We start from the raw sequence: 20336 nt of genomic DNA, 5'->3' as shown, positions 1-20336 counted from the left end.
CTTTTCCCCTCTCTTCCACTGTCTCCCTCTCTAGGTCTTTCTCCCTCCACACCTCTCTGCCTTCCTGGAGAATTGTCTGGGTGAATATAGAAGTTAGGCATGTTCAATAGAAGAAGAATGTTTCATAGATTCTTGCAGAACTCCATTTCCTCGATAGAGACCTCTCCGGCTAGTTGGATTTAATAGTTTTTTAAAATTTTACAAAAATAAATACGATAAGTTGCAAAGGTGGAGACAACTAGTCCACCCTTTACAAAGGGAGCAACTTCGGTCTTAAATCTCCAACCTTATCTAGAACACATAACCCCTACTACAGAACTCAGGAAATTCCCATGTGGGAGAAATTTTAATTTTTTTATATCTATCGAAATTTTTTCTCCCCTCTTCTATCTTCTTCTCTAAGTCTTTCTCCCTCCACACCTCTCTGCCTTCATGGAGATTTGTTCAATAGAGGAAGGATTTTTGATAGGTTCTTGCAAAACTCTATTTCACGGAGTGGGTGCATATTATGTTGAGCTCAGTAGAGACCTATCCAGACAGTTGGATTTAATATTTTTTAAAAAATTACAAAAAGAGTTAAATAAGTATGAGAAGTTGCAAAGCTGGAGACCACCCTTTACAAAGGGACCAACTTGGGTCTTAAGTCTCCAACCTTGTCTAGAACACACAACCCCTAGTACAGAACTCAGAAAATTCCCATGTGGGAGAAAATTTGATTTATTTATCAAATCAAATTTTTCCTGTCGGGCGGGAAAAATGGCGCTCCTCGACTAAGATTCCTCGTTTAATGCGATCGCTTTAAAGGCACCATGAATGCGGGCGACAGGCTTTTTAACATCACTTAATTCTTTTCCCGCGCGCACGTTTCCGTAGCTCCCCTCTTTTTTTTTCTTCTTTTTTTTTCGTACCAAAATCTCGGATTAATGGAGTAACGGGAGCCGGAGACTGTACATCTTCGTCGGAGAGAACGTAGAAGAGAGAGAGAGAGCTCGTGCATGCATGCATGCATGCAAGGGGGGTACGTGTACGTCAGTCAGTACGTGTCAGGGGTCGGGGACGGGCTCGATGTCTTTGAGAAGGCCGACGATCTGCTGCATGGAGGGGCGCTTGGCGGGGGAGTCGGCGGTGCACAAGTACCCGATCCGGAGGGCCTCCTCCATGTGAGCCGCCGGGCCCGTCTCCCTGAGCTTAGGGTCCACGGCGACCGCACCCTGGTTCGCCTTAACCAGACCCCGGACCCAGCCCACGAGTCCCCCCGGCCCGTCCCCGTACTCGTCCCCGAGCGGCTTCTTCCCCGTGACCAGCTCGAACAGCACCACCCCGAACCCGTACACGTCGGACTTCGCCGTGGCCGCGCCGCCGGCGCGCTCGGGCGGCGCGTACCCGGGCGAGCCCCGCGCGATCTCCGCCTCGACCTCGCCGCCGACGAGCCGCGCCAGGCCGAAGTCTGCGAGCCGCGGCTCGAACCCGGCGTCGAGGTAGACGCTGCTGGCCTTCACGTCCATGTGAACGATCTGGGGGATGCAGCCGTGGTGGAGGAAGGCCAGCGCCCGAGCCACGCCGAGCGCGATCCTGTGCCGGAACCGCCACGTGGTCTGGCCCTCCGAGGTTATGCTCTGGGCTCCGTCCTTGTCCTCGTCCCACGTGTCGTTGCTCCAGTCCTCCGTCGCGGGGAGGCCGAGCGGGAGGTCGTGGAGGAGGTTCTGTAGGTTACCGTTGTCCATGTAGTCGTAGATGGCGATGCGCTGGTCGCCCGCGATGCAGTACCCGGCCAACGGGACCAGGTTCGGGTGCCGGATCCGACCCAGCCGGTCCAGCTCCCGAGCCGCGGCTCCGTCGTCGGACCGGGTCGCGGTCCGCGCCAGGACCTTCACCGCGACGTGGAGGCCCCCCGGGAGGAAGCCTCTGTACACCGGCCCGAACCGGCCCTCCGCCAGCAGAGTCCCCCGGTCGAAGTTACACGTCGCGGCGAGGAGGTCCGCGAAGGTGAAATTCAACAGCGGCTTCTCGAAGATGACTAGAGGAACGGAAACGGCCGGCCCGACGTCCGCGACCCAGGTCGTGGAGTCGGTCTGGAAGGAGAAGGGCCCGGACACGGCGGAGTCTTCCTTCACGGAGACCGGCTTGGGGGGCCGGTTCCGCCGGCCCATGGCGAGACAGAGCAGGGCGAGAGCCGCGGTCGCGGCGGCCGCGCCGGCGACCGCGACCGCGACCGCGACCATTAGCTTGAGCCCGAGCCGGCGGCGCGGCTTCCTCGGGACCGACTTGGGGTCCGCGGCGAAGGGGCAGCCGTCGTGGGAGCAGCCCAGGAAGGAGGACTTGTAGCGCTGGAGAGGGAACTGCGCGTCGCAGAGAGTGAGATTGTTGAAGGAGAAGTTGAAGCTCTGCAGGGAGGGTAGCCGGAGGAGCAGCGCCGACGGGAGCTCGCCGGTGAGGTTGTTCATGGAGAGGTCCACCACGGTCAGGTCCGCGGCTGACCGGAGATCAGGGACCCGGCCCGAGAGATGGTTCCGGGACAGGTCCAGCACGGTCAGCCCGGGGAGACGAGCCACGCCCGCCCCGACCGAACCCTCGAGCCCGACCGCCGATAAGTTGAGGTATCGCAGCTTCGGGAGATTCCTTAGCTCGGGGAAGCTTTCCCGGGAGAATCTGTTCGCGGCGAGGTTGAGGTGGGAGAGAGACCGAGCTTCGCCGAGCCTGTGAAGATCAAACTCCCCGCTGAGGCGATTCTCCGATAAGTCGAGAAACTCCAGGGTAGACCAGTTGAAGCTCACGCGGCCTTGGAACTGGTTCCTGCTCAAGTCCAGGGAGCGGAGAGAGCCCCCGAAGACGCCATGGACGGGGCCCTGGAGAAGGTTCCCGGAGAGGTTAAGGAAGGAGAGAGCCGGCATGGCGGAGAAGTTGGCGAGCCGGCCGGAGATCCGGTTCATGGAGAGATTCAAGGCGGTGAGATTCCGGAGAGAGGGGAGACCGGCGGGGAGCCGGCCCGATAGCCGGTTCGACGAGAGGTCGACGGCGGAGAGGGCGTTGCAGCCGAGAATGCTCCCCGGGATCTCCCCTTCGAGCTGGTTCCCTCTCAGGCTGAGAATCTTCACGGCGGAGAGGGAGCTCAGCGTAGCGGGAAGCTCGCCGGAGATCTGGTTTTCGGAGAGATCGAGAGCTTCGAGACGACCGAAGTTGACGATATTGTTGGGGAGACTGCCGGAGATCTGGTTACGAGACAGATTAAGGGTCTTCAAAGAGCCCCCCAAGCCCCAGAAATCGGAAGAAAACCCGGTGATGTTGTTCATGCTCAGATCTAAATGCTCGAGCATGGCCAGCTTGCCGATGGTGTTCTCGGGGATTTCTCCGGCGAGGCCGAAGCCGGGGGCGGACAAGCGAAGAACTCTCTCTCCTCTGCCGTCGCAGGAGACTCCTCTCCAGGAGCAGACGAAGGGGGAAGCGCCGCCGCTCGCCGTCGGGACCTCGCCGCCCATTCTAAGGAGAAAATCCTTGACGAAGAACCCATCCGTGTTGGCCTCCTGCGCGGCGGAGCTCGAGAGGAGCAGCGCCAGGAGAAAGACGAGGCCGAACTCCATGGAAGAAGTAGTAGTTAGTAGAAGAAGAAGCAGAGGAAAGGAGATAGTTTTTTTTTTCTCCTTGTTTAGGCCCCGCGGGGGTAGAAGACGGGGGGCAGCGGCGGATATCGTCCGCGGGAAGAGGGAAAGGGTAACATGGGAGTGCTCGACGACAGAAGAGCACGAGCGTGCCGTAGTGCTCGATTTCCAGGCCGCTGTTACAGTATCTATCGTTTAGAGAGATAGAGAGAGAGGGAAGGGGGGGGGGAGGGGGCGTGTGAAAACTGGAAAGGCAGCTGCAGTCCAAAAGAACAACTAATGCACACTGACAGAGGCACAGAGCAGGGGGGCTGCGAGTCAATAACGTGGAGTCCGCCGGCCTGCTTAATTCGTCTCACCGCTCGCTCCACTGGGCAAGTCCAAGCTACACCGCCGGACATAGAGAGAGAGAGGGGTAGAGAGAGAGAGAGTGTGTATCGTCACGCTTGGTGGGAGGGGGGGGGGAGTAATAATGTCTGCGGCAGATTATTTACTGACATCCACCGCGTTTTATGGTCTGCGCCGAGGCTTAGGCCGGGGGGCAGGAGTCGTAGCACCAACCATGACCTGGTAGATAGTGGAATGTTAATAATACCTCTCTTTCCCTCTCTCTCTCTTGCCTCCTCTTTCTCTCTCTTTGTCTTTTGTTTTTCTCTCTCTTTTTCTCTTGCCTCGGAGCCTCGGATTCTCTTATCTCTTGTCTCACTCTCGCCTCTTTTTCTCTCTTGTCTCTCGCTTAACTGCCTCTCTCTCTCTCTCTCTCTCTCTCTCTCTCTCTCTCTCTCTCTCTCTTATCTCTTTCTCTCACTTATCTATCTTGCCTCTCTTTTGCTCTCTACCTTGTAGAAGTGGTCTTTCTGTTCCGAACAGAACAAAAATGAATTCGAACAGAACATCTCACAAACCCTGTGCTGTTCTTTTGTTTGCTTTGTGTGAATTTTGTTCTAGTTTTGTGAGAATGTGTGAATTTGTGCGAATATGCGAATTTTGTTAGTTAAAAAAAACAGAGCAAATATTAAGGCCCTGTGTGGTTCTTTTGTGCAAATTTTTTGTTAGTTTCAAACGAACTGAACAGAACAACCTTGTCTACCACTTTGTATGTCTTTCTCTCTCTTGTCTATCTTGCCTCTCTTTCTCTCTCCCTTGTATTTCTCTCTTTTGTCTATCTTGCCTCTCTTTCTCTCTCCCTTGTGTGTCTTTCTCTCTTTTGTCTATCTTGCCTCTCTTTCTCTCTCCCTTTTATGACTTTTTTCTCTCTTGTCTATCTTGCCTCTCTTTCTCTCTCTCTCTGGTCTCTTTTTCTCATGCGTCTCTCACTAACTCTCTCTCTTGTATCTCTTTTTTCTCATGCTTCTCTCACTAACTCTCTCTCTTGTATCTCTTTTTCTCATGCTTCTCTCTCTCTCTCTCTCTCTCTCTCTCTCTCTCTCTCTCTTCTGCCTCTTCCTCTCATGCCTCTCACTATCTCTTTCTCATGCTTCTCTCTCTCTCTTTCCTCTTTTTCTCATGCTTCTCTCACTATCTCTCTCTTTCTCTTATGCTTCTCTCTCTTGCCTCTTTCTCTCATCCCTCTCACTATCTCTTTCTCATGCTTCTCTCTCTCTCTTTCCTCTTTCTCTCATGCCTCTCTCACTGTCTCTTTCTCATGCTTCTCTCTCTCTTTCCTCTTTCTCTCATGCCTCTCTCACTATCTCTTTCTCATGCTCCTCTCACAGTCTTCTCTCACTATCTCTTTCTCATGCTCCTCTTACAGTCTTCTCTCACTATCTCTTTCTCATGCTCCTCTCACAGTCTTCTCTCACTATCTCTTTCTCATGCTCCTCTCACAGTCTTCTCTCACTATCTCTCTTTCCTGCCTCTCTTTCTCTCTCGTGCCTCTCTCTGATGCTTCTCTCACTATCTCTCTCCCTCTCATGTTTCTCTCACTATCTCTCTCTCTCTCTCATGCCTCTCCCGCTCTCTTTATGATTTTCTCACAATCTCACTCATGCTTCCCTCACTCTATATATGTATCTCTTCTTGGATGCACTGAAAGATATAAAAAACTAGTACAGCAAAGTCTTTCCTACAGAGCGCTTCACCGACTCATGATCCCACAAATAAGTCCAACCGGATTGATAGGAGATAGACATCTGCCGGCCCCCAGCGCCATCATGTTCCCCTTAAGAACGGCCCAGCGGCAAACAGAAGATTCCTCCGAGAAAACTGAAAATCAGAGTTAAATTCAAAATTGTGAATGAAAACTGAGAGATCGTTGAACTCGGTTCTGACGAGCAGATATGGTTTGCTATTCCCTTCAACTTACCCGGAGATTGTACACAGGAGTCGACTTCGTAGGCAGAGCCTTCAGCGATCTCAATCTGCTCCCACCACCACTCTTACTGCTCAAGAACAGCATGGTATATTACAAAATCTTCCCCTCCGAAATCATCAACTAAACATTATACACTTACCCTTCATCCACCTTGGAGATCTTCGCACTCGTGGTCACATCCCACAGCTTGACAGTACAGTCAGCCGATCCAGAGGCAAGCAGAGTGCCTTCACAACTGCAGCAAGAACAATGATCTAAGAGCTGGGATGGGAAGCATGTTTTGTTATCCGGCGAACGCATGAACTAATGAACATGAACACAAACATGAACATGAAAATGTATTTTGGACACAAACAGCAAAGTGTTTGCAAATATCTTCATTGGTTTATGAATTTCGGCAAAAATGCAGAAGGCGTTTCTCTTGAATCTCTCCTTCCCTAGCTGGAGAGGTTCAAACACACGAAGAACCAACCGTTGGCGAACGTTGCATTAAATGAAAACCCAAAAGCCGTTTTTTTTTTTTGCATTTTGGCAAAAATTCAACAGCCGCCTCTTTTGAATATCTCCTCTCCAACTCAAGCAACAAAATACATGAACATGTACTTTGGACATGAACACCAAGGACTAACTGTTTGCGAACATGTTCATTAGTTTATGAACAAAACCCAAAAGGCTTTGAGCGAAAATGCAAAAACCGACTCTCTCGAATCCCTGCTCTCCTGCTCTGAGAGATCCGGACACAAATATACACAAACACGTATTTTGAACACGACAGACTAATCAAACACGCCAAGTGTTCATTCGCCAGCAAACAGGCTCGTTTGTTAGCGACGAACTTCCCATGCCTATTTAAGGGCCAAGTATCAAGGTAGAAATTTTCAAACCCTAGTCGAGAATCAAAATTTTCACCTGAAGGCAAGGGTCCAGACGCATGAAGTGTGCCCTAAAAGAGGGGTGATGCACCGACCACTCGATAAGTCCCACATCATGATGGAACCATCTTCGTCTCCAGAAGCTAAGTACCGGCCGTCAGGAGACATCGCCAAGGACAAGACCATGCTCCGATGCCCAACGAAAACTCGAACGCATTCCCCACTTTGAACATCCCATAATCTCACGGTCTTGTCACTGGAGCCGGAGGCAATGTAATTGCAATTTGCATGCCACTGAACACACTATCAAAATGCAACAGAAAAAAATTACTTCCACAATTCTTGGAAAAAGAGTAAAAAAAATGTATAAGGCCATACATCCACATCGGAGAGATGCCCTGCCATTATTCTGAGAGGCTGTATGCGGTCCATTGACCAAATTCTAGCTGTCCGATCATGCGAAGAGCTGGCAAAGTAGTGTCCCACCGGGCTAAACTGAACAAAATAAAATGAATGTTACACATATCCTCAATTTTCCTTTTATTTAGACTTGTCTTTTACACATGTACTCCATGATCTAACCTGGACATCCCATACTGGATAGTTGTGGCCCTTGTAAGAAACAAGATTTGCCTTTAGTTTGGTGCTCCATAAACGAACTGTCGGCACCGATAAAGAGTTCAAATGACAGCGTTTAAGGGTGATTTAAGATGAAGAATGAAAGGAGACGGAAATACTTGTAGAGTCGGAAGATGAAGAAAGAATGTAGTCCCCATCGGGGCTAAAAGATGCAGCATGAACAGGGCCAGCATGGCCCTGTAACAACGTGTATGGCTGCTTCCTTTCCTCTGATCCTAAGACATGTCCGTTCTGAGGGGCCACGTTTTCCCCCTGCGCGTCAGCTTAAAGTAGAAAAAAGAAACAAAAAAATTTAATTAAACCCAAGAAAAGAGAAACATTAACTCTCCACGCGTTTAAAAGAAATAAAAAACTATCTGCTCTCACGATATATTGATGGGAATTCTTCTATATGATCGAGCATCAAAAAACTTTTCACCAGGAAAATTCTTTTACGCGATTTTCTTGGACGCAAGAAAGATTTAAAATGTTAACTAGATAATGGAGGCATAATACCAAATTTTATATTATTATTGGTGAAAAGAAATCATCTTCTAAGAAAGAGAATCATTGCACCCAGAAAATTCATATTCATTTCTCGGACTGATGTCATTTCCCTTCAACCACATAGCGGCAGCATGAAGAAGTCCAAATTCACCTAATGACAAAATGTAAATGGCATTTTTTATCAAATAGAAATGCGCTATGTGCACCAGGATTAAACTTTAAATTTCAGAAACTTTATAAATACGAGAAATCGTAGTTCATTGGGCTAGTTGAAACTGTTAAAAAGACAAGAGTCACTATCCTCTAAGAATATAACTGAATAGGTATAAGTTAGAGAGAAGAGAAGAGGATATGAAAGAGCATACTTGAAGCAGTTTGTTCCCCAATCTTTGACATATCCCAGACCTGCGATATTTTTAAGAAGGCAAAAGATCGACAAAAAATCAGCGAAAAATGTTAAAAAATAAGAACGAAACCAGGAACTCGGTGGATCAATGCCACCTTCAAAGAGGAGTCGGAGAATCCACCAGCAACCAATCCTCCATCATGTGAGACAGCGGAGCAGTTTAACCTAGGAACCCGCTCAATAATTTTATTAACAGCATAAAGCGAATTCATTTGCAGACATAACATTACGAATATAAGTGTGAGGCATAGTACCCATTGTGAGTGTTTATAAATGTATAGAAACTGACAGAAGGCAGCGCCAAGCTGTTTAGTTGTACTCGAATGCGCAAATCTTCCAGAATGGACTCTTCTTCGTCTGGTGACCTAAATCAATAACAGAACATGCGGAATTCTAGGATTATAATATGCAAGGGAGAACGATAAATATGTCTCCAAGTTGAAGAAAACAAGGTAGCATCAAATATGATGTGTCACGTACGTCACAGGCAGTGTAAGTTCCGGTTTCACACGAGGAGCCACAGACACAGTACTTGTCTCTGATCGCACAGTTTTCCCAAGAGCACCAACGACCTTTTCCTTTTTTGTCTTTTTTCCAGAAACGCTTTGTTTATTCCCTTCAACGGATTTTCTCTGTGAAAAAAAAGGTATGCCGACATATAGGTTTTTAAAAATGCACAAGTGATAAAAGAAGATGATAAGGAGTATAAACCGCAGCCTCAATGTAAAGCAGTAAAAAAATGAAGCACAAACAGGTAACCAGGTTGATGGCATAAGCCTAGAGTCAAATTATAGAACGAAGAGCAGTTCGGGTACTATTCATACAATCACAAGCAGAACGAGGTGGAAATCCCAAGTATCAATTTGCCTCTAAAGTCCCCCTTATTTCAATACTAATTATCATAAATTTTAAATTATTTAAAACCACAAGTAAAATTCAAAATAAATTAGGCAATTAGCAACGCCATTTCAAAGAGAAAGTCCGGAAAAGAAAGGAGAGATTATAATTGGGAAAAAATGGAAGAAGATGATACATTCCTCACAGGACGTATCAACTATGATGTAACTTTGATGATGAAACGCACCAATACTGCAGAGATAGAATGGAGCTGAGATGCCTGAAGATGCAGTGAGGTAGAGACAATTGCGAGAGACGGGGTCACAGTGGGAGAGATAAACCTAGGACGTTGAGGGGATAAGAGACAAGGAGCCTCCTAAAGGGAGGGCCTCTCTATTTCGGGGAACATGTAGAAGGGGAAAAGACAGTTCTGCACTCAAGTAGGGTCAGGAATCATATCAGAAGAATAAAGAAGAAAACTATTACCCTTATCGTGAGCCCTTGATCCCAAAACCTTCAGCTTCTACAATCAGCTAGTTTGCTTTTGAACTCAGAAAGAGTTCCAAATTAAAAATGTTTTGCTAATTAGAGGTTGACATGACTTATCACAAAATCATCCATTTACTTACGGTTAACCAATAATCTCACCGCCACTTAAACCAAGCATTACAAAACACTCAACCCAGAAGTATCTTTCTAGCATTTATGGGTCAAATAAAAGTAAGGGTTCCGCCATTGCGATTCAATACTTACAAACTTGATGGGGAGAGAGAGAGGGAGAGAGCAAAAGGAACAAAAATAAACGTGAATGGTAGAAGTAGAATTATATCCGGGAGAGAAAGATAGAAAGACAAGAGTCAACACAAAAGATGTAACAGCAGTTGGCAGCTGAGCTTAGCAGAAGTAGCAGGGCCAATTTTAATGGCTTTCAGAGATCAACAATGAGCAACAATTCAAATACAAAACGCATGATTCGTGATACTAAGAATATTCATGATGGCTGCAAATACATTTAGAATGAATTTCTCGTGCAAGTACATATGGCTTTTATGATTACATGGATAGTATACCCTATGAAGAGATCCTAGAATGTTTTTCCTTATCATTCTTTGTATGACTTTGCTATTGGCCTCACGCCAAATATGAAGAAAAAACATGGCCTGATATGATTCGCCAGCGCATATATCTTCGGAAGAAGCCACGGCAGCAGCCCGGTCCAGAAGCCTCGACCCAGCCTGCTGACGATCCCATTTAAGCCCTCTCTCTTGAGAGCAGAGGGCAGGAAAAATATCACTGTGAGTCTCCCTTCTCCACCTCCTCCTTTCTCCCTCAGGCCATGACCCTCCTCCTCTTCGTGCCTGCAGGTGGACGCCGGCCTCCTCTACCGTGCGACACCCTCCCTCCTCTGGTGTTCCTTCACCATCCCCGTTCGTCCTTTCTCCCCCGGGAACCTCTCACTCTCTTCCCCACCTCCCTTATCCCGAACAATCTCTCTCGTCTCATCTGAAATTGAGGACTTCATGTTCTAGTGAACTATCATTGTCACAGTCAAGGATCGTTACAGGATTGATCGTTCCAGTCCCGACTCGGGATCGTATCAATATGAAGAAAAATCATATTCCGGATTTTACACCTGCCATTCAATGTTTATTCAACCATCTGATCTATTTGGAAATAAACACCGAACACAATCACTCCAGAATTTGCCTCCAATGATAAGAGGCAACGATGAGAAGGGAAAATTGGAAACGATAATACATGTCCTTCCAGCATCCCCAAGGAGGACTCAAAACCATCTCATCCGATTAAAATGGCAGCTCTATTACAACTAGTGAGTATTTAAACAAGAAGAATCAAATAGGAATGGATCATAAAACGGATTTGTGAGAAGAGAAGAAATTATCACAAGTACTTTACAAAACGATCACATGAATTTAAAAAAAAACATAAAACATATTATTAGGGTCCTCACCTTGTTATCTTCCCCATCAACCTCCTTGTTCTCAGCATCCATCTTCTCTAAATCTGAAGCCAGGGCTCCCTGCTTCTCAAATCTTTCTTCAATAGAATCCTCAAGCAACTATGACGAAAACGGAGATAATAATTATTTTTTTTGAAGAATCTTGATAATAAAAAGCAAGATTTTTTTTGAAACGGATACTCAAAAGCAAAATAAGTTCATAAGCACTAAGGAATCTCGAAAGGACACCCAAAAAAACCACAACATAGGGTGATAAAGATGAGGGCATATGAATATTTCTAGTTTGCGAAAGAAGGGAAGAGAATTGGAGAGTGGTGTCCAGGTACCAACAGTTACTTACTCCCCAGTGCACTTCTTTCTGATTTATTTGCTTCGCCATGTCGAGGCTATTTCCAATAAGAGACACTGCCTCGAAATCATCAGATATGGAGCTTGGATGCCCAGGGTATACTGCAAAAAGATCACCAGATACATCAAAAAATGAGAGAATAAAAGCAAAAGAGGGGATAGCGGGTTAAACCAGTATAATTAACTATTTACCTTTGAAGTTTATGTGCTCATTAATTATTCCAAGCATGGTTAATGATTGTGACCTCTGAAGGTATTGCAGAAGCAACTCGTATGAGTACTGAAATTCAAGTGAAATATCAGCAATCAACTTAAATTTAAGAAAAAATTCAAAAATCGAAATGAAATAAAGCTGAGTCTCTTTTCTCACGGTTGGAACAATCATTAACGGAGCACGAGGCTTCGAAATTTCTACGTTAAGACATATCCGCATTAATCAGAAGCACTGGTGTCAAATGGAAATTTTAAATGTAATAAATAAAGTTATTAAGAAATTCCACCAAACCAATCGCGCACATAAAATCACAAGTGGTTGAGGATTTCTTTCTACAAGCAAATTTCATACTCTAATTATGTATCTTCCTTAACAGTAACAGAAGTGTACCTCCTGTCGAAACAAAGAAATCAAGAGAGGCATAGGAAGAGAAAGTTTTTATGCCTAAGTAAACAAACACCACGTGGACGACATTACACTAAACCTAAAAGATGACTTTAAAACAAATTATTGAGCCTAAATTCCAACAGTGACCGATCAAATTAATAGAAAATGAACTTGATCCACGATGACCCCACATGGGTAATGCATGTACTTCGTCAGACTCCTTTTTTATTATATGATTTTCCCCAAAGAGATTGTGACAACTAAAACTATTTTCGCACAACATTGACAGGAATATAGGGCACTCTGCTCCACAGTTCGGCAGATGTTCCAAAAATTGACCATATGATACAACAAAGATTTGGAATGCACACATAACTTACCAATTGTAACGTGCATCATGGAATTTCAATTAAAAGTATATCCAGATATCTATGAAACCGATGATGACATAAAGAACCATCTTGATCACCGTGCAGATCAAACAGGAATACTGAGATGCAAATCATCCCACTAAAAACATAACTAAATGATTCCTAGTCTTCATTCTGAATGTAATTCAAGTCGATGAATAATCAAACTGACCTGACACAACTTTACGTTCACTTTGCTTTGCTTTAGGGAAGAGGCAAACTCCATTTCCTGCATTTTGAAGAGAAAAAAGTTAACCATACGACAAATTGGGAAAAAGGTGAATGTAGAGTGCATAAAGAGAGAAGGATGACAACCTCCAAATGTAAAGGAGTGAGCAACCCTTCAAACTTTTGAAGGTCTCGCTTATACATCATATCATGATCATCACGAAAGCAATTGAAAAATCTCCGAGCTGGACATCCAAACTAATCAGTTACCTAGTGAACAGAATTACTTCATAGTTAAACCCAGACAGACCAAACAAAGACAATGACTCGAAGAAGACACTCGCCTTCCTGAACGAATCCTTTCCCCACAAGATCCATGTAGGAATGAATGAACACAGGATATAGCACCCGAAGAAGTTCATCCTGACAGAAAAGTGAGAGTTTCAGGTTACTGCTAAAGAGAGAGGACGGTAGTGATATAAATCAATAGGAGCATAAAAACATACATCAGTAAAATGGTTTCAAAGCAATAATTATAGTAAAATGTGGTCGAAGTGTAAATTTTGGATCAAAAAGATCAAAAGCGGATGGCAAACATCAACATATTAACCGTGAACTGGTAAAGAGGCATAAGAAGAAGATAGAACAAAAAAGAAGCGATTCTTTTTCAGACTCTGAAGCTCTAGAATGCGCGATGACTTTGTCAAGGTCTTTCACTTGAATTCTCCCTCGAAGATAAGCAATATTACTACACATTATTTGACCTTTTGGCGCGCAATCCTGATGTCAAAGAACAGTCATTATATTGAGATCGAAAGGACCCAAAAGACCTAGCTACATAGGCCCCACAAAAAAAATTATAAATGTTTATGTTTCCATTTAAATCGACAAAGACGGAAACAGAATTTATCAAATTTTTATTATGTGAGACTACTAGTTTATACCATAAGAAATTACCTTGTACAAATCCAACGATCCATAGCACCATGACCTCAGTTTGCTGTAACCTTCGTGGTATTGCGAAGGACCATCACCAGAACTGTCGTAGAAAGTATAGATACGAATGAGAAGAAAAGTTGTTTTTGTTTTCGAATGGTTGTTTGAACACAGAATGAAATAATGACAACATTGTTGTAGCTGCAAAGAGAAGAAAAGAGTCATTTGCGTGACAAGCAAGCCGCAAAAAATGTCGAAATGGGCTCGTCCAGCACGAGTCGACCATTAGAGAAGGAAATGCAGATGGAAATAAAAGGAAAAACGTTCGGGTGCCACTACCGACAGAATAATCAACTCCAGGTAATACAGTTCGATGATTACCTATTGACTAATGGAACAATAAAAGTTCCTCGAGAATTATTTCCGGAAATTTTTTGGGTATCTCGCCAATACATAATTAATCGATACGCTGTGAAAGCTATTGCCCAAGGAAACAATTTTCTTTACCAATAGTAATAAAAGCTGACCTAGAAAAAATTCTAGAACTCCAATACAATTGAAGAGAAATACAAGCAACTCAAAACATTCCCCCATCACTAAATTAACATATGTTCCCGTTGTTTTTGAAGGAGCTATGGTCAGTTCCATCGAAACCACCGTCTAAAGTTCGAATCAGAGGAGTACACAAATCGTGAAAAGTAACTCTCAAACTCGAAGAGTTGGTTACTGAAAACGAATCGACCGATCCAAACCCCATCATGAAAAGCAACAAGGAATACACCAACAATTCATGACATTCTGAAGGAGCGGACACCAAAACATAGCACACATTATTCTGCATAAACGACTTGGCATAAACGAAAAAATCAAAGTGCAAATGAAAGTGTTTAAGGGACGAGTAAACAACATGCCACAGGACAAATTTGAGACTGGCAAAGCAGTAAACTTTAGTGAAGAATTCGATGATTTACTCTGCGAAGGTAAGAATTTGCTTTGCTATTTCTGGGTCCGTCCTAGAACCAGCGGAGGAGCCCCGATTCTGTTCTTCTTGTAACACTCTCTCCGCGTCCTTGAAGCCCTTCTTCCTCAAGTAGGCCATCACGGCCTTGTCAATGTCCTCTTCATCCATCTCTGCCTTCGCTTCTACGAACACTATCGGATTTCTCTAGCAAGCTTCGATTCTTCTCCCACCCAAGAACTCCAAACCCCAAAATCCTTCCACAGAAGCGCAGATCCTCCCGAGATTTGATAGCGGGCTGGTTGAAATTTAATCCCTTTGAGAATCCCCGCTCAAGCTCGAGAGTCTTCTTATTTCAATTTTCATTTATCGGTCTCCAATAGACTGTAATAATCAGTTTGTTTACTTAGACGCTAGTTAATTATCAATTATGTTGGTTGATTATTAATTATAAAATGTCTCAATTAAACATTCTACGACGTCAATGTTAATTGAAAGTACGATGAGCGTACTCTATTTTATGTACCATAAAAATAATGTACGGCAACTTTTGGCATGGTAGACATTAATTAAGATTGGATTTGGTCTTATGACAAAAGTTAAACATGAAATAAAACAGAACAGAAAGTATTTGTATGAATCAATGGTTCACCTCCCCCAAAAATACTAATTTGATGTGCTGAAGGGGAAATATAGTATCGATTTCAGTAAAGGGTCAAGTTGGAAAGGACATACTTTGTTCAATTATATTCTTAGAATTTCAGTAAAGGGTCGCTAACACTTTGGTAAAATTCGCTAAAAGTCAATTACGTCATTTTTTATGTGAATTATCTTAGAATGCAATATGCATCGTTATAAAATCATTGTGCTTCTTTGGTCTATTCCCCTTCTCAATAATTTTGTCGATACCATAGAGATAGCAAAATAATAGTTGTCCTTAGATGAGCTACTATTAAATAAGTAACTAGAGATGTGTAGTAACCAATAGATTATACAAGAAAATGATATACTTTAGTTGATTATGTTATTGTTTTTTTATAAAGAGAATAAGCCAATTTTTTCATCACAGTTATTGTTTTCCATGAGTAGATAAAGTTCTGTGATTATCCTCAATGTCCTAAAAGTAATATGCCCACTAATGTTTCTTACACCCATATTTTATGTGAACGATTCATATATCTCACAAATGTTGAATTTAATATAATTTGAACTGAACGTTATGTTAGAAATGAAAAAAAATCAAAATTTTGTATACGTGAAATTTAGCTTAAATTGGAAAAAAAATTGAAGTAGATTCATTTGCACGTACTCAAAAAAGAAGTTTCTTTTATCTAATCATCAAGCTCATCAATCACAAGACATTCATTTACAATACTATAATAAAGGTCCTTGGTTGGTTGTTTTTTCATGATGAATTTTTAGACATCCTCGTAATAATTGGTTCATCGTCAATATTTTTTATATCAGCACAACGGTTTTCCTACATCAATAGGTAGTATGCCAGGCGTGCAACTATAAGTATATACGTTTGCATAAAGTTGCTATATGGATGATTAGATATGGATAACATGAAAAAAAATTCGATTCCGTTATTTATTGCACATTTTTATGTTACCTCCAGTAATTCATTTAAGGATTTTCATCCAAGCAGCAATTAATGTCTCAAATTTAAGTAATTTATGTATATGTTTATAATCAACCTGCTATGAAGGTATTTAATCAATAGACCATTTTTAATTTTCCATATTTCAATGTCTATGGTTTTGGTTAATAATCAGCATTCCCTTTTATGTTTCCAACCATTGCCGTCCTAAAATAAAATGACCTTATCCCTAATGACCCACTGAATGTATTTATAGGTGTACACCATCAATAAGAAAATACGAGGATCTAATGTAATATAAATTTTCAATCATTTAATTTTATAAAATAATAGGATATTCTAGTAATTTTGATAATGTGAACGGTTTCATTATGATGCGTAAATTTATCATTTGAATTTCCATTGATCACCGTCACATATTTACATTTAAGAGAATGTTGCGATGACTAGAAATATTAATGTGGATAAATTAATTATTAATCACTTTATATCTATGGTTATTAAAGGTATTTGATATTCTCTTAATTGCACCCCAAGTAAGGGATATTATGAGAAATATGATGTTAAATCTTGTTTAATTCTAGGATCAGCTAATAAAATGTTAAAGTACAATGGTTTCAAATACAAAAAGGTCACAAAGACAAGATCGAATCTAATATATTTAATATACTAACATATATAATGTAATTTAAATAAGGGATTTAGACTGATGAATATTGATCCCTTTCTCAACAAGCGTGCTTCAACTTAGTTCTATATTTATTATGATCAAACCTACATGACATTTCCACTATATAATATAAAACAAATCAATGTCTTTTCACAAGATTATGAAATGAAAATTTTCATATTAATTCAAAAATACCATCTGTACCAATTTTCAACTGTAGCAAAGTATTTAGTTTTTTTATTCTTCGGATATATCATTTAAATTGAGTTTACACCATCACAGGAGGAATTATTCAATAAAACATTACTTCTTGTAGAATGATATCAAAAGTTAAGTTGGTCGCACATTTGCAATGTTCTAAGCGAACCAAAATACCAAGATTTAAAGTATAGAATCTATTTCTTGTTTGTCGTCAGATGCCTTAAAAAATCCAACAGAATGTATTTAACCACCTTTCCATTAAATGACATGAATATTATATTTGATGAAAACATAAAATAATTCTAATATCAATTTTTGTATTTATGAGAACACGATACCATGATTTTAGCATACGTGATATGCTTTAAGTCTAAAATAATTTTTATTTAAATAATTATAAATGATCATATATTTTCAATACTTTTTATTGTGACATAATATGTGCCTAAGTATTATGCATTCATTCCTGTCTTTTCAATTCTATGACCTATTGTTAGGTCCTTAACTAGGCGGCATTCCCTGCCCAGAGGCATGAGTGCTTATTGGGAGGGCGTGTCTGCGTCTTAGGCTCACGACATTAAAGGACTGTGTCATTATGGGTAGCGATGCCCAAACCTGGTCTCTCAAGCCAATGTCCCTGTACGTGGTGATGCACTATAGACGGTGCGCGTGCCCATCCATGCCCAAGGCGGAACGGATCAGGTGAAGCACGCGCGTGCTGGGCGCGCGGGCCGACAGGTGCGTGAGCGCATGTGCACCAAGCGTCGCGCGCTAGCGCCAAGCACCACGCGCGGCCGCCAACGCTACGTGCGAGTGTCAAGCGCTGCACGGGAGTAGGGAGTTCTGCGCACGGGCGCGAGACGCGCAAGCCGGGTGGCGTGCCGTGGGTGCAGCGCGTGGAGTTGTGTAGGGTGCAGTGCAGTAGCCGCGTGGGCAGCGCGCGCATTGCGTGTGCGGGGCGCAGGGCAGGGAGACATCCTGCCAGGAGACTAAGGCACGTGGCACACTGAGAGCGCCGAGATGGCATAGAGGGCAGTGCTGGGCATGCAACGCCCAGCTTGGGGCATCGAATGCGGCGGCGTCGCGCAGACTGTGCGCGGAGGTGTTGACACGGTTGTTGGTGGGGTGTGTGATCATTAAGGCAGGGGTGGCGTGTGTGATCGCCACGCCCGCGGGCGCACAACGCCCGGCCCGAGGCACTTGTGTGCCGGCAGAGCGGGCGCACGTGCGCAAATCGGCAGCTTCGAGGCGGTGCGGTGACACTACCCTGGCGCAAGGCGCCTCGTCTCGTTCATTGTATCACCCCTCGTCTTCCCCCATGTAATGATCCCAACGATGATGTACTCTTTTACAATATTAATGCAATGACCCTATTCCCTGACGGGGCTGCGTCCCCACCATCTCCTCTAACCCCTTCTATGAGATCTTAAGCATTTGCAAAGACTTCCGCTGCAAGAGATCAAGGCTGCTCAGTGTTTTGCTCCAAGCACTGAGGTCGGCACACACCAGATTCGAGCAAGAGACCTAGCTCAGGATTTGACCGTGTGAAACCTACCGTGACTGAAGTTATTAACACATGGAATATTTAGTTTTTAATGGTACAGAATAATCAACAAAGAGTTAAGGTTTAAATATCTAGAAGAATAATAAGTTCCACAAACATTTTTGAGCCCAGTAAGAAGACCTATCTGATGTGATGCAGGCTAGGATTTCGTTAGTATCACTTATTTTAATGTAACGTTAGAAAATATGGATTATTTGGAGAATTTATGATGGGAATATTTGGCATGAAAACCAATCACAGCCCTATGTGTCACATAAGTTAATAAAGTGTGGGACAATATTTAGTGAGAAAAAAATAAGAATACACTTCAACTGATATGCACTTTGGCAAATTAATAAACAATATATAAATCACAATTGGAATGGTAAAAAATTAGGTGGCACTAGAGTAGCCTAGATATCTGGCTACATATCAACCCCTATCCCATCTTTGGGCCAATAATGCCTCAACTGGATAAATTTACTTTTAAAGTTCATAAATGTAATATAAGGTTTAAATTTAAAATTATTTAAATATAGATTAGTTAAATGATTAATCATACAATAATAATCCTAGGAATGTTTTTAAGAGAAAAGTAGTTCAAAATTCTAGAAAAGTAATTGTGGCTTTATATTTTTCCACGACCAAGAATTTTGCAACAAGTAACTTTAAATATTTAAGAAAAAAATAATAAATGACTTGACATTTATTGAAACATAATGTGAAATAATAAATCAAGTGTGGATCCGTGGATTTTTTGAAATATTTCTCAATCGACCATCTAAATTGTTTGAAAATATTCCTTATAATAATATATTGAGGATGGAAGTAAATGTATACACTTTAAAGTAGTATCCTTAAATCCCCTCTCTCACATTATGTTTCCTTTCCATGGCATCATTCTATTGGGTTCTAGAGGCCTAGATCTGGATGAAGGAATCAAAATGATACACAGAAGAAGACTTTTGTGAAATCGCATGGCATCGACAAAATCATGAAACGAAGTACCTTTGCACAGATCACATCCGTGATTTATTGGATCCGGGAGCGAGACGAGTTGAGCTGCTCAAGTGTACAGCCTCCAGAGGTATCCGCGCAATCCTCGACACGTTGAATCTCCTCCATCATCGTCGTTACGTCGTCCTGATCGCATTGGGGATGGAGAGGGGTTGTGGGGAGAAGGGAGAAGAAGGGAAAAGGCCCCTGAAAAATTTTGGCCTTGGTGAATTTCATACAGGGTCTCCCCTATTTATACTAAGTGGGTATTTTTCATAAAAACTCCCAAAACATAAGTATATCTTCCAACGCCCAAAAGACCATTTGTGTGTGATCCTCTAGGCCCATGTATCAGTCTAGTTAATGACTTCAGTGGCCTAATAATCTTTATTGACCTTCCAAATGAATTAACTATATCAACATATAACTTAATTAATGCCAGATAAATTTAACTCAATCGATAGGTCGGGTCTCCAACACGTGAGGTGCCAAGCTTCACCTCGTGTTCTACAAGATACAAAGGAATGTATATCGACTCACTCATGGAACCTGTTCGTCATCAGTTACCGTGTATGTATAGTCCCTCATCCACTTGACGCTCCTTGAAAGACTTAGGGAATTATCAACTGTCAAACCTAATCGGTCATCCGAATTAGTACATATGCATTCAAAAATCATCGGAGAACTCTTCTCCAATAATTCATTGCCTTGGCCAAGGACTTCATCGCATCATCTTTCTTGAGATGTCACCTCATATACCGAGGGTGGATA

The 20336-nt window shown here is 43.0% G+C and overlaps 2 protein-coding genes across 2 annotated transcripts; both read right to left on the bottom strand.

Moving 5' to 3' along the window:
• Nucleotides 1-531: 531 nt before the first annotated feature.
• Nucleotides 532-3978, bottom strand: LOC144712803 (Leucine-rich repeat protein kinase family protein). Its single transcript, XM_078587127.1, has one exon. It carries the CDS (start codon nt 3576-3578, stop codon nt 1044-1046), a length of 2535 nt encoding a protein of 844 aa, XP_078443253.1. The 5' UTR covers nt 3579-3978; the 3' UTR covers nt 532-1043.
• Nucleotides 3979-5602: 1624 nt separating this feature from the next.
• TAF5 (TBP-associated factor 5) lies at nt 5603-14896 on the bottom strand. The gene is made up of 19 exons (XM_078587128.1): nt 14566-14896; nt 13616-13697; nt 13003-13081; nt 12806-12903; nt 12663-12719; nt 11672-11759; nt 11472-11581; nt 11123-11230; nt 8794-8945; nt 8568-8678; nt 8409-8478; nt 8273-8312; nt 7520-7684; nt 7365-7441; nt 7161-7277; nt 6820-7085; nt 6050-6145; nt 5902-5977; nt 5603-5801 (listed from the first exon to the last, which is right to left on the bottom strand). The coding sequence occupies exons 1-19, from the start codon at nt 14721-14723 to the stop codon at nt 5748-5750; spliced, it is 2004 nt and encodes a 667-aa protein (XP_078443254.1). The 5' UTR covers nt 14724-14896; the 3' UTR covers nt 5603-5747.
• Nucleotides 14897-20336: the final 5440 nt, after the last annotated feature.

The sequence above is a fragment of the Wolffia australiana genome, chromosome 15 (genome assembly GCF_029677425.1).
Source record: "Wolffia australiana isolate 7733 chromosome 15, ASM2967742v1".
NCBI lineage: Eukaryota > Viridiplantae > Streptophyta > Magnoliopsida > Alismatales > Araceae > Wolffia > Wolffia australiana.
This window is presented reverse-complemented; position numbering and strand designations above follow the sequence as displayed.

Coding starts and splice junctions, on each gene's coding strand:
- LOC144712803 (XM_078587127.1), bottom strand. CDS start 3,578: ATGGAGTTCGGCCTCGTCTTTCTCCTGGCGCTGCTCCTCTCGAGCTCC.
- TAF5 (XM_078587128.1), bottom strand. CDS start 14,723: ATGGATGAAGAGGACATTGACAAGGCCGTGATGGCCTACTTGAGGAAG. Junction 11,231..11,471: donor AGAAAGAAGTGCACTGGGGA/GTAAGTAACTGT, acceptor TTTTCGTCATAG/TTGCTTGAGGATTCTATTGA. Junction 8,313..8,408: donor TCTCCGACTCCTCTTTGAAG/GTGGCATTGATC, acceptor AAAATATCGCAG/GTCTGGGATATGTCAAAGAT.